The 15,594-nt window shown below is 36.1% G+C and overlaps 1 protein-coding gene across 1 annotated transcript in view; it reads left to right on the plus strand.

Annotated features, from left to right (window-relative positions):
* The first annotated feature begins 1,622 nt into the window (after nucleotides 1-1,622).
* Nucleotides 1,623-15,594, plus strand: part of LOC105390350 (fringe glycosyltransferase) — a 30,114-nt gene continuing 16,142 nt past the window's right edge. Inside the window, exons 1-4 of the mRNA XM_011561638.3 lie at nucleotides 1,623-2,607; nucleotides 4,836-4,884; nucleotides 5,154-5,256; nucleotides 8,113-8,248. Of these exons, the coding sequence (XP_011559940.3) occupies nucleotides 2,260-2,607; nucleotides 4,836-4,884; nucleotides 5,154-5,256; nucleotides 8,113-8,248 (636 nt within the window). The 5' untranslated portion in view covers nucleotides 1,623-2,259. The remainder of the gene's footprint in view (nucleotides 2,608-4,835; nucleotides 4,885-5,153; nucleotides 5,257-8,112; nucleotides 8,249-15,594) is intronic.

Genomic DNA, 15,594 nt, shown 5'->3' on the forward strand with positions numbered 1-15,594 from the left:
CCACACTGGCGGATTGCAAGGCAGTCGCAGTAGCTCTCTAGCCTAAATTCTAAAGTGTTTTGGTGTGGACATTTTGTATGTGGAACTTTTTCATTGCTCGTGAGTGTATTATACTCCCGTACATATAACTGATCTCAATCAGATTACTGCGGTGGTCGAAATTCATCGAGGAGGATATTCAAATAGCTTAACGAACCACAACTATGTCTATAGCACTTATATTAAATAGAGAGAGTCAATAGCTAGGTAAATAATTAGTATTTCCTTGTACCTAGACTTGATTTGCTTCTCTCACAATACTTTCTTATTATCTTCATAATGATAACTTATTGATGTTGTTTTTATTCCCACGGTGTATGCATTGGCGTGTGCGGTAGTCATTACGACAAGTTTAGCTTCCGCTATTACCGACTGTACGCCTATAGTTTACTGTACCGCTACTAATAGACACTAATTACACGCCAGATTTGACCGCTTAGATAAAGTATTAGTTCATGACTGTGTGATCTATTGAGATCGCTTAAGTTTGAGTGATTTTTTAAGAAATGATTTATTTTTACAGAGGTAGTTAATAATAATATTATAGGTACCTAGTAAACCCTGTAAAAAATAATCTAGTCAACGCCTCATTCAGAACTCCCAACTCTAAGGAGGACTGGATGAAAAGACAAGGTAATGTTCATGAAACAAAGACATTATAAGGATATTCATGCTACAGGTTAGTTCGAGATTAAATTTAATTTGGGTCCACTACTAAACATTATTAAACCTTAAGGAAATAATGATGCATCAAAGTCGGTGAAATAGTGCAGTGTCATGGTGGTGATTAGTTTCTTTTCGCATACAAACTACATTTGCTACGCTTTCCGAACCTCCACGGACGCAGCAAAGAATCTTTTAATCAAAGCCGTGGGAGGTAAATCAAATTAACCACCATTCATTGTTGCTTTAATTCGTTATTACACGAAATATTCCTCCTCCGGCCATTTTAATGTACCTAATCTAAAAGTTACTTCGCCGGGCCAAATTAATAAATGACGCGATTGTGAATTCAATTTAAGTTACAAAACGTGCTTTGAAATTATACCTATCTGAGTACTTAGGGTTTTTTGTCCTGATTTGAATTTTATAAGGAGTATTTTCGTTTGGTTCACAATATTTGATAAGGATAAACAATAATATATACCTATGTCAATGAGGATAAAGAAAAACATGCTGTTGATTGTTGAGAATTATGTTTTAAAATATGCTTTCAACAATGACCGCAAAGAAATGATACAAACCAATTTAGTTATTTAATTTATAATAAGGCCTTCCTCATTTATTCCAAAAGTCTTCTATTAACCCATTCATTTTTAGCGATAAGGCCGTCTATTGTGTTTACTCTTTTTTATAATGTGAATTATATGGTCTGTTTTTATAAATAAAGACATATTATTGTATTGTACTTTATAATTGGTTAATTTATACTATTTAAGTCAATGTACAAAAATATTTAGGTAAGTACCCTTTAGTATGTTAAAGCTAAAGGTATGGATCAAAATGAGCAAAAAGTTGGCAGTATACATAACTAGTATTTGCAACTGAACTAGGTTAAAAAAAACTACCATCATTTATGTCATTTATACTTGTCAGTATTGACATCATAGCATCATAGACTAGAATATTATGATTGACATGATTAGTGCCATAAAATTACCTGAAACACCAAGTGCCTAGCAAAAATAAATGATATAAGTAATTATTAATTAAGGTTATTACGGGGAAGGCAGAGTGCATATTATTATATGTGCTATGTGAGGTGCATATACATTAGTATCAACTGCTTACCTATTTTAACAACCAAATATCCTAAAAGCTCTTCTTCAAATTAAGAGTTTTAAACATAAATGTGCCCACTGTTTCCCGATTCTTCACAAAAGAAGGCGCCAATTACGAGAGCCATTGACACGGGTGTCTCCAGGACGCCGGCCGCCGCCGGCGCAGGTAGACCTGCCAGAGGAGCGAGACAGATGACCCCGCCTCTCGCTCGCACCCGCAGGCCGGCTGTCGCAACTGGTGGGGCGCTGGCGCGGGCGTGTTTGCTCCAAGCCTGTGCTACATTTTTATTTAGTTTGTAACCGTTCTCTGGCGCCGGAGCACAATGCTCCTGCGGGCCCGCCGCATTCCATATTAGTGTTCCGATAACCCAAACAGATGAGTGATAACGAGATATCCTTTTGAAAGCTTATCCTCGCTTCGGCGCCACATAGCCTTGGCATGAAAGGGCTAAGCAGAATCAAATCCGCGGTCGCGCTGCTTGCCATCGGCTACTGCAGTTTCCTGGTTTATCAAGGTGGAGTCAGTTCTAACTTAATCCTTCAAGTTAGTAGACCAGCAGCAGTGCAGTTTGATGAAGATGCGAATCTTGTGGAAAGGACAGAAAGTGTTGTTACTAAAAATGCAAGCGGCAAAGAAAGCGTGGATAAATCAGTTAATAGTGAAAGTGAACAGAATAAAAACATTACGTTAGATGACATTTTTATTGGTGTTAAAACAACAAGATACAACCAAAAAAGTAGGTTACCAGTGATATTGAAGACATGGTTCCAATTAGCAAAAAATCAGGTAAGAATTTTGTCTTAATTTGAGAGCAGAAGACACGCATGATAATAATAAAGAAAACAAACAAGTTTACTCTGCGCAGACGCAAAGTCATAAAAACTTAACAAAAATATTAAATCAAGCCCACAAACCTGTTCAATGATTCAAATAACACATCGGTTAACATTTGTGAAACATAATATAAGAATAACAATAAAATTGTATTGAAACCTAATACTTCCAAGTTATAAGAGTAACCTATGACATGAATTGTGTTGTGGTTCAACACTAAACTTAAAACTAAAGGAACGGTAATAAAAAGACTGCCTGCGGAGACCCCATACAATAACACCAGTGATTAATGCTCCAATATCTGGAGTAATGTGTCTCCAGCTTTATTATTATTAGCCTCGGTTTACGATAATAGAGATATCATCATTTTTATAAACCAGCCCTTTACTATCTGCTATGTCAATATTATCAAAACAAACTTTATCAGGTAGGCAGCGCGACTTCACGGTAAATTCTCAGAAACGCTTTTTTGCAAGATTGTTGTGGTTTGTATTGTGCAAATCAGTGTCAAGGATTGTATATTACGAAGCATGCAATCGAAATAATTACATTTACCACATCTGTAAGAATATATTCCCTCCAAAGCTTTCTTCAAGGCAGTGAAATCAACAGAGGTAATTGTCTAAAATGAGTTTCGCCTTCAAAAGTGCAAGTTTCACATCACGACCCGACCATTCTAATCTATCGATCTTTAAACTGTTCAAGAGCAAACAATAGTCACTGGTCGGCAATACGGTCGTGCTTATAATTCTCGTTTCCTGAATCTGGAGCGTGCATAATCGTGGGCTAATCCGGGCCGAAGGACCAACATGAGTAAGTGGTCCTGCGCCTGCGCCGCGCGTGTCTCGTCGCGCGCCCGCCACGTGACCCCATTCCGGACCTACGGCCCTTTATGTTTCACTTTGTACTTGTAGCAGTTTTTCGCTATTCAATCATGCCGGTGTCATTCAACTTGATCTTGTCTCGTTCTATGGTTCCCACTAGGGCATGCAATACCGGAACAATTTTCAATACCGGTATTGAGTTCCGGTATTACAACTCAATACCGGGATCCCGGTATTAATACCGGTATTAGACATCCTTGTAATAAATGGCATAAACTGTGATTAAAGGTCGTATACATCAAAATAAAACAAGAAAATACAATCATGTTCTGTATTTTGTTGTAGATTTTTACGAGAATTAAGTTTTAGAGTTTAAATTTTAGAATAAATTATTTTTTTTACATCCGGTGCCTGTTTACGCATGGTCAACAGTAGATTTCTAGCAGCCGAAAACTGCATAAAACGGTTGGGAACAAGTGCGCTTTCATAGTATATAGGAAAATAGGAACACAAGGCTAACTAAATCTTAATCGCTTTATTTATAGCCTAAAAAGTCCGATTCCGGTATTACTTCAATACCGGTATTAACTTTCAATACCGGTATTGAAAAAAGCGGGAATTTTGTCCGGGATCCCGGTATTACGGATACCGGTATTGCGGTATTGCATGCCCTAGTTCCCACATTTATTTATGTTTATTCGTGGATCAAATGAAATCAAGTTTTATTTTTATTTTATTCTATTCTATAACTTCAATGCCTTGCACGCGTCTAAAATTTCAATAGGTCTGATCTGTATGCATGTATCCATCTGAACCAGCCAGCAATGCATGAAGCTATTTACAACCTTTACATAATAAATATGTAATATAATATAGGTACAATACATCAGTGTATTTTGGCAATGTTATATCGGTTCAGGCTCATGCTTCACTGCTCACAATATTTGACGACCTGAATCCAACACTTTGAAGCACCTATTCTGGATTTATATGTCGTAAATTCGTACCCATGATGAATGAAAAATAACCAAATTAAATTATTAAGTTCATCAAAAGGTTATCCGATGCAAAAACATCTCCAAAGTAATTTACCAGTAATGAAGTTCAGTGGTCCAAAGTCTACACTTTTGCACTACGTTGTACTTTTCACGTTGTTTAAACAAATTTTATCGATAAAAATATTTTTTAAATTGAAATAAGTACCTACCTACTTATCTATGTTTTACTACACGCTCTGGCATTTGGAACTTATTACGAAATAAGATTGCCCAAGGAATCTCATAGGTCATAGGGTGTAAATTAACTAAAATCTCCCTTTTGATTAAAAGTCTTTGAACTATTGTTTGTTTGTTTCAGACATGGTTCTTCACGGACATAGACAACCCGCTTCATCAGTATCAAACAAGTGAGTATTATTAATAAATTTTTTTGATTCGAAGCCTAGTTAACTACTGCGATTAGGTACAAACTCAAAATTTTGAATACAATTTGGCTTAAAAATTCAAATCATTCACTAGTCATTGAATAGATAGTTATCTAAGTTTTCGTACGTACATAGATGAAGATAAGTACACTTGTCAACTTTTCGCTGAAAGCTTCTACTACTACTAATACCATATAATTTACTAATTAACAAACCTAATCTCTATCTCACACTTAATAATGTTTTTCTAGACGGCCACATGGTGGACACGAAGTGCTCGCCTTTGCACGAGCGCCAGCACCTGTGCTGCAAGACCGCCGTCGAGTACGACCACTTCATCAACAGCGGGAAGAAGTAAGTCCAGATTGTCATAGATAACTAAAGTACATATAGTATTAATAACGTGAATGACAATGCTTAAGGTACCTTTAAACACCGATTTGCTAGAAGGTGCGGGGCAAGGTAGTTATAATTGCCTTGTTCAAAGCACATGATCATTGTCAATATGAGAGATCGATATGATTTTTAGTTGTCATTGAAAATTCTCAATGACGATTAAATCATATCGATCTATATTCTTACTAAAATATTTGCGACAATAAACGTTCGGATGAGTTTTTCGGTATTCATTGATACCGCATCGAAAATTCCCTTTAACTCAACAGACATACGGCGCATATACCACTAGCGATAGCGTGAGCTTCTAAAATCAAATGAAATTGTGAAATCAATGTAATTTTACAACTTCTTTTTGAATTTTAAAATAAATAATTAATCTACATTGTGAAATATAAACTTTGCCTTAAGTACCAACATGATGTGTTGATGTTGAGGCCTTAAAAATCTTTTTTGATATCTGATAATATGATTCGATAAACACGATCAGGGAGAAATTCTTCAATGATATAGGAACATAACATAGCATTAGCAATGAATACCATTATTATTAACATTAATTATTCTGGAGCTATGAAGTACCTAATACACCTACAGTAATAATATGGTACATGTCGACAATTATAAGGCAATCAACAGAAGATTTGTTTCATACAAACAGTGATCATGAATGACAGATGTTATTAATCTGCTCACTAATTACTGAATGAATCTCACGAGTATAATAATATACTTATATATTAATATATACTAAGTTAGTGCTCACTTATCCACAAAAAACGCAAACTTTGCGTAACCTTCAAAAATATTTGAACAAGAAAAATCTATCTACAAAAAATACTTTTAAGTTGAGTACTACAAACCAACATAAATGATAAAATTATATTCATCGTGGAAAACAGTCACATTACAAAGAAGAAAATTCAAAATTGATGCTGATTTACAATTCCTATCGTATCCACATCAGGTAGAGTAAAAATATACAAGGCTCGAACAAGATTTTAGATATTTAGACGATGTGCTTACTTTACGTCGTACGATAATAATGAGAAGTTTAAAGGAGCCATAGATCCCATTCCTTTCATATTCAGGCTGTAGCAAACACATTATTGGAGACATAATATTATTCTAGCCTCAACATCAACTTCTCATTTTGATGGTCAACAGAGTGGAGTCGAAAAAACTACAGTTTTAACTAGACTAGTGGATATCGCTTTTTAATAAAAACAAAATGCACTTAGTTGATGTTTTTGAAGGCCTGAATGCTTCGGTATTACAAATATTTACTCAACTACCGATTGCTAGGCAGTAAGCTGTGTTTTTTTTTTCATTTTATAATGAAAGAGCGTTGTATTCTGTGAGCTGGTCATGAGTTTAAAATTTTTAAGTAAACTATATAGTGTTATGAGTAGTTCTGATTTTGTGGTTTCAGAAATAATAAGATGGTTTTGTATTGTCTTAATAATAACTGAAAACGTGAATTTAGTTATTGTGAAATTGTAAATGACATTATTAGAGATTTTACTTTTTCATTATCATCAACGATTATTATTTAATCATATTCCTAATTATTTTGCGTCTATAGCGACAATAATGTACCTATGTATTGAAAAGAATTGGAAATCGTCAAGAAAACACAGAATGTAGGTATAATGAATAATACCTAATTTTGGAATCTTGACTTGTTCACCCACGCATGTATAATGCCTATGCTTAAAAGCAATACGAGCCCTGTTCCCGATGCTATGTAAATGCAAATAAAATATAGAAATCATGTAAAGTTAAACATAATACAATTCAAAGATATTAAAATCGAAAATAAATATTTAATATATATTTAGCACTGTTCTTTTTAGTTCAAAACTCAAAAAGGTACACAATATACATTACATAATATAGGTACCTATAATTCTTCATAATTATTTGTATAAAAAAATATAAAAGGGTCCTTTTGCCACCTTTGACAATGCGTAATGATGTTGTTGAGCACCTATTCGTAAGCGCCATTACAGAGCGACCGACATTTTATTTATAATAGCATGTAGATACAATGGAAGTCCGTCTACATTTAGAGCGTTATAATGTTGTAAATGAATCCTTATGACGAACAGACTAAGAACCATATACCAAACATTAAGTGTAGTATCATAAATGGCTGCCACTGTACCAACGTTAAACATACGCATTAATTTTGCAATCGCTCGCAAGCCACTGGAACGTGTAATCAAAAGGTTGAAATACATGGCCATTTGTCATACGGTTTTGCTGCAATTAAAATATTATCTGGAGTCGCTTATACGCACTTCTGGCTCCTGTTATTTGCATGTCAGGTAATGTCACTAAATTATACAGTTACTGCGTTCGTAATGATCGGTCCAAGAATCGGACCTCTTTAAAAATACAAGTTTATAAACTACCAGCGTGCGCTGAGCGGCTGTGTTTAAATTGTGCTTGGCATGGATGTTAATTAATAGTAATCAAGTATAACATTGACTTGCTTTAGTTTTGTAAGGATAAACAAAAAAATAAGTAATTTAAAATCAGACATTGTTAATCGATTATTTATCTCTGATAAATTTCTTATTTGTGTAAATCTAGAAATTCTGGACAGAACCTATGCTTACTTCAGGCAATATCACAGCGATTCCTTGTCAGTGGTGAAATAAGCATGTTGGACGTACTGACTGAAAATTGTAAATATTCAGTGTCTATGATTTAGTCTAAATCCATGGGGCCCATCAGCGAATTTACAGTATATTTTTCTAGTTTCAAATTCTCTCAACAACCCTCGCTCACAGACTTCCATTGTTCCAGATGGTTCTGCCACTTCGACGACGACAACTACGTGAACGTGCCGCGGCTGGTGGAAGAGCTGAGGAAGTACGACCCCATGCGGCCCTGGTACCTGGGCCGCACCTCCGTCTTCAACCCCATGTTGTATCCGGAGAATGTGAGTTCCTATAGGATTATGGTAGCCGTACCAGCTTGTACCTACGAGTTTTGATAGTTACGGCTCTGGTATACCTGGGGCACATTCCGTCTTTAACCCCGTGATGTATCCGCAGAATGTGAGATCCTATAGGATTTTTATTATGTTACCCCAGTAGAGGTTTTGATGGTCTGTGCTTGTGAATCTGAAAACTGAGTTTAATTGTTTTGATGTGATGAGGATGATATACTTACTGAAAGCTTTTTCAAAATCATTCTGTCAATAATTATAAGATGGAATTAAATTTTAAATGATGCATCATAATAATAGTTCACTTAAATGAAGTATGTACTCTCACATAAACATAGTACAACCAGTAGTATAACCAACATTGGATAAACTAAAATGTATGTAACTATAGTCGTTTGCAATAGAATCCAACAATCATGTAAACAAATATGGCGGACTGACATTGACAGCGTATTGTTTATGCCCATAGTGATGTCATAGTGTTCTAATTAGATTAAATATATAAGCCATAGACTATAAAATAAAACTGATTATATATAAAAAAAGTGTAAAACAAATTTAAATCTTCGTCTTCGTCATCATCACTATCAGAAGTGTCGCCAGTGACCGTAATTATAAATGGAACCCATGGAAGTAATAATACAACAGGAATGCGCACTGCACCGAAAAAACGAGCCGACAGAGATAGTCAGCACGGAGCCCTCCATCTCTTTCTATTTTTGGTGACCATAATTTTAGGTAATTCATGAGACATCACTTCTAATCTATCATGTCGCGAATAGGTGTCGATGGTCTCAAAGTCACCTATTATTCGAATAATTCGATTGCAATGTAGGTACGAATGTATTTAGGTGATATGACAATTGAGTAAACAAATGGGGTGAGGGTAAAATTTGTATAGATGTGTTGTTGCAGCGCAAACTGCAATGTAATATTGATTTGTTTTTTTTTTCCATATCAATTAGATATTCCCAAGGTTTGAACTAGCAACAACAATCTGTCTTTTTACCAAATTCTACTAAGATGAACTGGTTTTAATTTTATTAGAGAGTTAGGATTGACGTAAATAATAAGATGAGCGAAATCAAACAAGACACATTTTTATAATGAGTATAATACGAGTACAATGTATTTATTGGATCTTCTTTATTTACACGTTTTACTATTCTATTCTATTTTCTGTGGGGAAAGTAGGTACCTTATTAAATTAAATTAAATCTGTCCTTCAATATGCTCCTCAAAGTTGAATGAAACAGGTCCTAATTAATGGAAAGTGATTCAAAAGTACGAATGAATGGTCACCCTAACCATAACGTCTCTCACAACAGTATAAACGTCATCCGTCATCTTGACAACTTCGGTCTTGTCCTAAAGTATTTAGAAAAACTACCAATATTTTTTATATTATATTGAAATTATTATTCATACAAATACCACATATTTCATTAAAATTACATGTTTATAATGATTTACTATAAATTTGTTTTTGAAAATGATATGATATACTGTAGTCTATGAGTTAATTTAATATTTTTTTTACATAGCTCTCTTCGTAAAAAATCTACTAAAGTTTACACAACTAAATCCTGGCAATTGTTAGAAAGAGAGGAAGGGCTCTGTGGTAACCCTCTCTATCGGCTCGCGGCCTCTTTCACTTCAAATATAAATCTTAAGGTGAATTCGTTAGGTCTAGGGTAAAAGTACTAGTAACTGGCAGTTTAAGCGACTAGCAACACAAAAAAATATATTAAAAATAAAGTATTGGCCTGATTTAAGCATTGGTAGGCTTGAATTACTGGCAATAAGATGACGAACAATTATAGGCATAAATGGTAAAGATATATGATTAATATTCGATTTTAATGAAGTTTATATCCACTACCCCCAAAAAACCTAGTAACTGGCAGTAAAAATTAGTAACTGTCACATGATGTTTCAGTAACTGGCACCTTTTAAAAAATCATGCAATTAGGTCAATAAGTACTCTAAAATCAATAATATATTTGATATTAGGTAATGTACTATTACCTGTCTAGGTTTTGTACCGGTAAGACTCAAAATCACCGTTGTAATGGTCGACTTCTACGACAAAATGACAGTACAAGTATGCGACGAATCGTGGGTCCATATGAATGCAACAAATCGAGAAACCCTTGTGTAGTGTTTGTATCTATACAGTAGATATAACGCCTTGTCTCATGTACACAAGTAGTGAGGTAGCAGTCGGTGGCGGGCTGAGTCAGTCTGTGTTTGACCGGCGAGCCGACTGGACGTGTGCCTGCACGTGCGGCTTGGTGTTACAGTGAGCCATAGGTTTTGCGTGCTGTTCAGCTATACACGATATAATTGTAGACCCTACAAGTGGCGACGAGGAAAAAGGTCAGTGAAAGTTATATTTATGTATGTACAAAACTTTGGTTAGGAGATATGTGGATTTTTCAGCTAAACACATTGCATTGTGTGGTAACTAGTTTACAAACGTTAAAAATGTGTGAGATCATAGTATATGTGATCATCAAGTTCGTTTTTCAATATCTTATTAATTGATTAGTGTGATTACTTATGAATTTCAATGCAATATTATAAAAATGGCTAATCAAAACATTTTTTGGTGAGGGTAGTCTTACATTTTTATATTAAGTAGTCAATAACTTGATAATGGCTGACGCCACGCCATTAAATAATCTTATTTACATACATTATGTTTGAAATATATTTTTTGGTATTTACTGTGTAGTCCTTAAGTAGGTACCAGCAGTGCTCATATCACATACTGAAAAAAAAAAAACAGTTGTGTCAAATACAGTGACTTGTCAATATAAAGAGTCAATGTAGAGTCAATGTAGAGTCAATGTAGAGTCAATGTAGAGTCAATGTAGAGTCAATGTAGAGTCAATGTAGAGTCAATGTAGAGTCAATGTAGAGTCAATGTAGAGTCAATGTAGAGTCAATGTAGAGTCAATGTAGAGTCAATGTAGAGTCAATGTAGAGTCAATGTAGAGTCAATGTAGAGGCAATGTAGAGTCAATAAAGAGTCGATGTAGAGTTAATTCAGATTATTGCAGAATGAGATCTGACAACTAGGTTAGTAAAATAAAAACAAAGATATGCTTCGGACTTCCATTAAATTGGTAGTAATTGGTTATCATTGAATTGATGACATGGATTTCCATTAAATTGGAGATAATTATGATTCCATTAAATTGGATTGGTGCTTCCATTAAATTGGATGAGTTATTCCATTCAATTGGAGATAAAAAAAAGACCATTTAATTGGCGTAAGCGTTCCATTAAATTGGATGAATATTTTCAGGGCGCCCCAACAACTATGGCGAACATGCTGCCAGCTCCAGAAAAATTAGATCTCGAAGGCGACAACGCTTCTGTAGGATTACGATGGGAGAAATGGAAGAGATCATTAGAAATCTATCTTGAAGCAGCTGATATAAAGTCTCCATCGAAGAAAAGAGCTACGTTGCTATTACTAGGGGGTACTGGACTACAGGACATTTTTTACAATCTTCCATGTGCCAGCGCTGTGACTCCAGAAACCGATGTATTTCAAGTAGCAGTTGAAGCATTAGATAATTTCTTCCGACCCAAACAGAACAAAACTTTTGAGAGGCATGTCTTCCGATTAATTAAGCAAGATGAAGGTGAAAGTTTCGAGAAGTTTTTGGTTAAATTAAGGGACCAAGCGAGTAAATGTAAGTTTGATAAGCCGGACGATCACATAATAGATCAAATAATTGAACGGTGCCAATCGTCAGAGCTGCGGAAGAAGATTTTGATAATGGGAGAGACGGTGACTTTAGACAAAGTAATCACAGAAGCAAATACATTAGAAGTGGTAAATCAACAGTTAGTATGCTACGAACAGAAAAACAAGGAAAACACGAAAGATGAGAATGTGAATTCTATAATCAACCGAAATACAAGGGTTATCAAGAATGATAGGAAGGTTGAAGAAGGAAGTAATAAACCAAAATGTGGCAGATGTGGCAACTTTACTCACAGCCCTAATGATTTTAAATGCCCAGCTAAGGAGAAAAAATGCCATGCTTGCGGTAAATTGGGCCACTATCAAAGATGTTGCAAAACCAAATCAAACCAATTGAAACGGAAAATAGAACAGGGACCAACATGGAACAGAAACAATTTGAAGAGATTACGGCAAGGAGATGCAATAAATTCTCTAGAAGGACCAGATGAAGAAGTTCAGTATGTTTTCAATGTTAGCGACGACGCAACGATTGATTGCAACGTAGGCAATGTCAAACTAGAGATGCTAATAGATTCAGGTTGCAAACTCAATTTGATAACAGATAAGGCGTGGGAATACTTAAAAAATAATAAAGTGAATTGCTCCAAACAAATCAAGGAGCCCAATAAAATGCTTATGGCTTACGGGTGCGTGGAGCCCTTGCAGGTTAAAGGCTCATTTGAGGCGGTATTAAATATCGGCACACGGTCTGAGAAAAGCACCATTTATGTAATCCAGAATGGGACCCGGAATCTACTTGGGAAAGACACCGCATTACGATTAGGCGTTCTGAAGCTTGGGTTAGGAGTGAATCAAGTTCGTGAAGAACAGAAACCATTTCCGAAATTTAAAGATATTCTGGTTGAAATTCCGATTGATAAATCCGTAAAACCGGTGATGCAGCCTTACCGAAGGATTCCTATACCAATAGAAAAAGAGATACAAGAAAAGATAAATGAGTTACTGTTTGCTGATATTATTGAAGAGGTACATGAACCGTCTTCGTGGATTTCGCCAATTGTACCCATTCTTAAGGACAATGGGGAGGTTCGATTGTGTATCGACATGAGGCGTGCAAACACGGCTATACTAAAAGAGAATCACCCATTACCCTGTATGGATCACCTGTTACCGAAAATCAGGAAAGCACAATACTTTTCTAAATTGGATATTAAAAATGCTTTCCATCAAATTGAGCTCCATCCGAATTCACGCCACCTGACTACCTTCATAACATCCAGTGGTCTCTACAGATACAAAAGACTGATGTTCGGAGTGACCTGTGCGCCAGAGTTGTTCCAAAAATTATTAGAGAAAATGCTGATAAAGTGTGATGGGGTCATAAATTTTATCGATGACATTTTGATTTGCGGTAGTAGCGAAGAAGAACATGACACGAGACTGGCAAAAGTTTTAAAGACACTGAAGGAAAACAACGTTCTCTTGAATGAGGATAAATGTATCTACAAAGTGCAAAAAGTTAATTTTTTGGGACATGAACTGACACCGGGTGGAGTTAAGCCCTTACCGAAATACATGAAGAGCATTAAAGAATTTAGAGTGCCCAACACTGTAGAGGAATTACAGAGTTTCCTTGGACTCGTCAATTACATTAATAAATGGATACCTAATTTGGCTACCATGACTGAGCCATTGAAAGAACTGTTGAGACTGAAGTTAGGAAAGAAAGCGAGTATCACTCAGTACTGGACAAGGAAGCAAGATAAAGCATTTATTACGTTGAAGGAGACATTAACAGGAATAGAGACATTGGGTTATTATGATGTTAAAGATAAAACACAGGTGATAGCTGATGCCAGTCCTGTTGGTCTAGGAGCAGTGTTGGTCCAAATTGACTGCAGCGGGCCTAGAATAATAGCTTACGGAAATCGTACACTGACAAGTTGTGAGCGTAAATATAGTCAGACCGAAAAAGAAGCGTTAGCTCTCGTATGGGCTATTGAACACTTTAATACGTTTCTTTTCGGGAAAGAATTCGACCTTATTACGGATCATAAGCCGTTAGAGTTTTTGTTCAGCCCAAAGTCACGACCCTGTGCGCGCGTGGAACGTTGGGTTTTAAAGCTACAAGCTTATCGCTACAATATTAAATATAAGCCAGGAAACACAAATATTGCAGACCCCCTATCACGGTTGTGTAAAGAGGTGAACAATATAAGTGAAGACAAGGACTACGTTAATCAAATAATACAAATAGCGAAGCCCCAAGCAATCCGTTTAAAAGAATTGACTGACCATTCGGAAAAAGATGCGGAGATACAAAGTGTGAAAAGGGGAATTTACCATGGTGAGTGGGATGAGTCCGTTAAAAAGTACAAGATTTTTGAGAACGAGCTTTGTTTCTATGAAAACATTCTTTTGAGAGGCAATAGGATAGTTGTTCCTGAGAAACTTAAGAAGCAAGTACTGAACGCAGCCCACGAAGGGCATCCCGGCATAGTGGCCATGAAGGGAAGATTACGCTCAAAAGTTTGGTGGCCGAGAATAGATAAAGACGCGGAGACAATGGTGAAGAGTTGCAAAGGGTGTACACTTGTGTCTCTACCCAATCCACCAGCTGTAATGAAGCGTCGGGAACTTCCAGCAGAACCCTGGTTAGATGTTGCGATAGACTTGCTAGGGCCGTTACCCAGTCACGACTACCTGTTAGTAGTCGTTGATTATTATAGTCGATACAAAGAAATTAAACTGACCAAAACTATCACCAGTGCACAGATGATCAAATTATTGAAGGAGATATTTAGCCGCCTGGGGTACCCTGTTTCTGTAACTGCTGACAATGGACGTCAATTTGTGAGTGAGGAGTTCAAGGATTTTTGTAAGGAATGTGGCATAAAACTCTTCAGTACTGTGCCGTATTGGCCCCAGATGAATGGGGAGGTAGAGCGTCAAAATCGCGATATTTTAAAACGCCTCAAAATAAGCCAAATAGAACGAAAGGACATCAAAGAGACGTTATATGAGTATCTCATGATGTATAACTCAACCCCCCATTCAGTAACTGGGAAATCACCATCGGAGCTCTTCTTTAAGAGGCAAAATAGGGATAAAATTCCAATGATTAGGAACATGACCAGTCAAAGCGATGATACAGAGATAAGAGACCATGACAAAATTCAAAAAGAGAAAGGGAAAGAATATGGAGACCGGAAGAGAAGAGCAGAATCACCCGACATGAAAGAAGGAGACAAAGTGTATGTAAAAGAAATTGAGAAAACTAATAAGCTTACTCCCAGCTTTAACCCAACACCACATGTAGTGGAAAAGTCCTTGGGCGGGGACATTACAGTGAGAAACGAAGAGACTGGACAACAGCTCAGAAGGAATATTATACACTTGAAGAGAGTAGAAGGCCAGTGGGAAGCTGTAAATGACAAATCGGTCGAGCAATGATATGTTAGTTGTTGAGACACTCCAATTGATTATTAATATAAATTGTATCTAATTAATGTGATTCTGGTGAGGGTATATTGTTCTGTTAAACAATAATAAAAATATTGATAAGAAAGGGATGTAGTGTTTGTATCTATACAGTAGATATAACGCCTTGTCT

This window comes from Plutella xylostella, chromosome 10 (assembly GCF_932276165.1).
Source record: "Plutella xylostella chromosome 10, ilPluXylo3.1, whole genome shotgun sequence".
Lineage (NCBI taxonomy): Eukaryota > Metazoa > Arthropoda > Insecta > Lepidoptera > Plutellidae > Plutella > Plutella xylostella.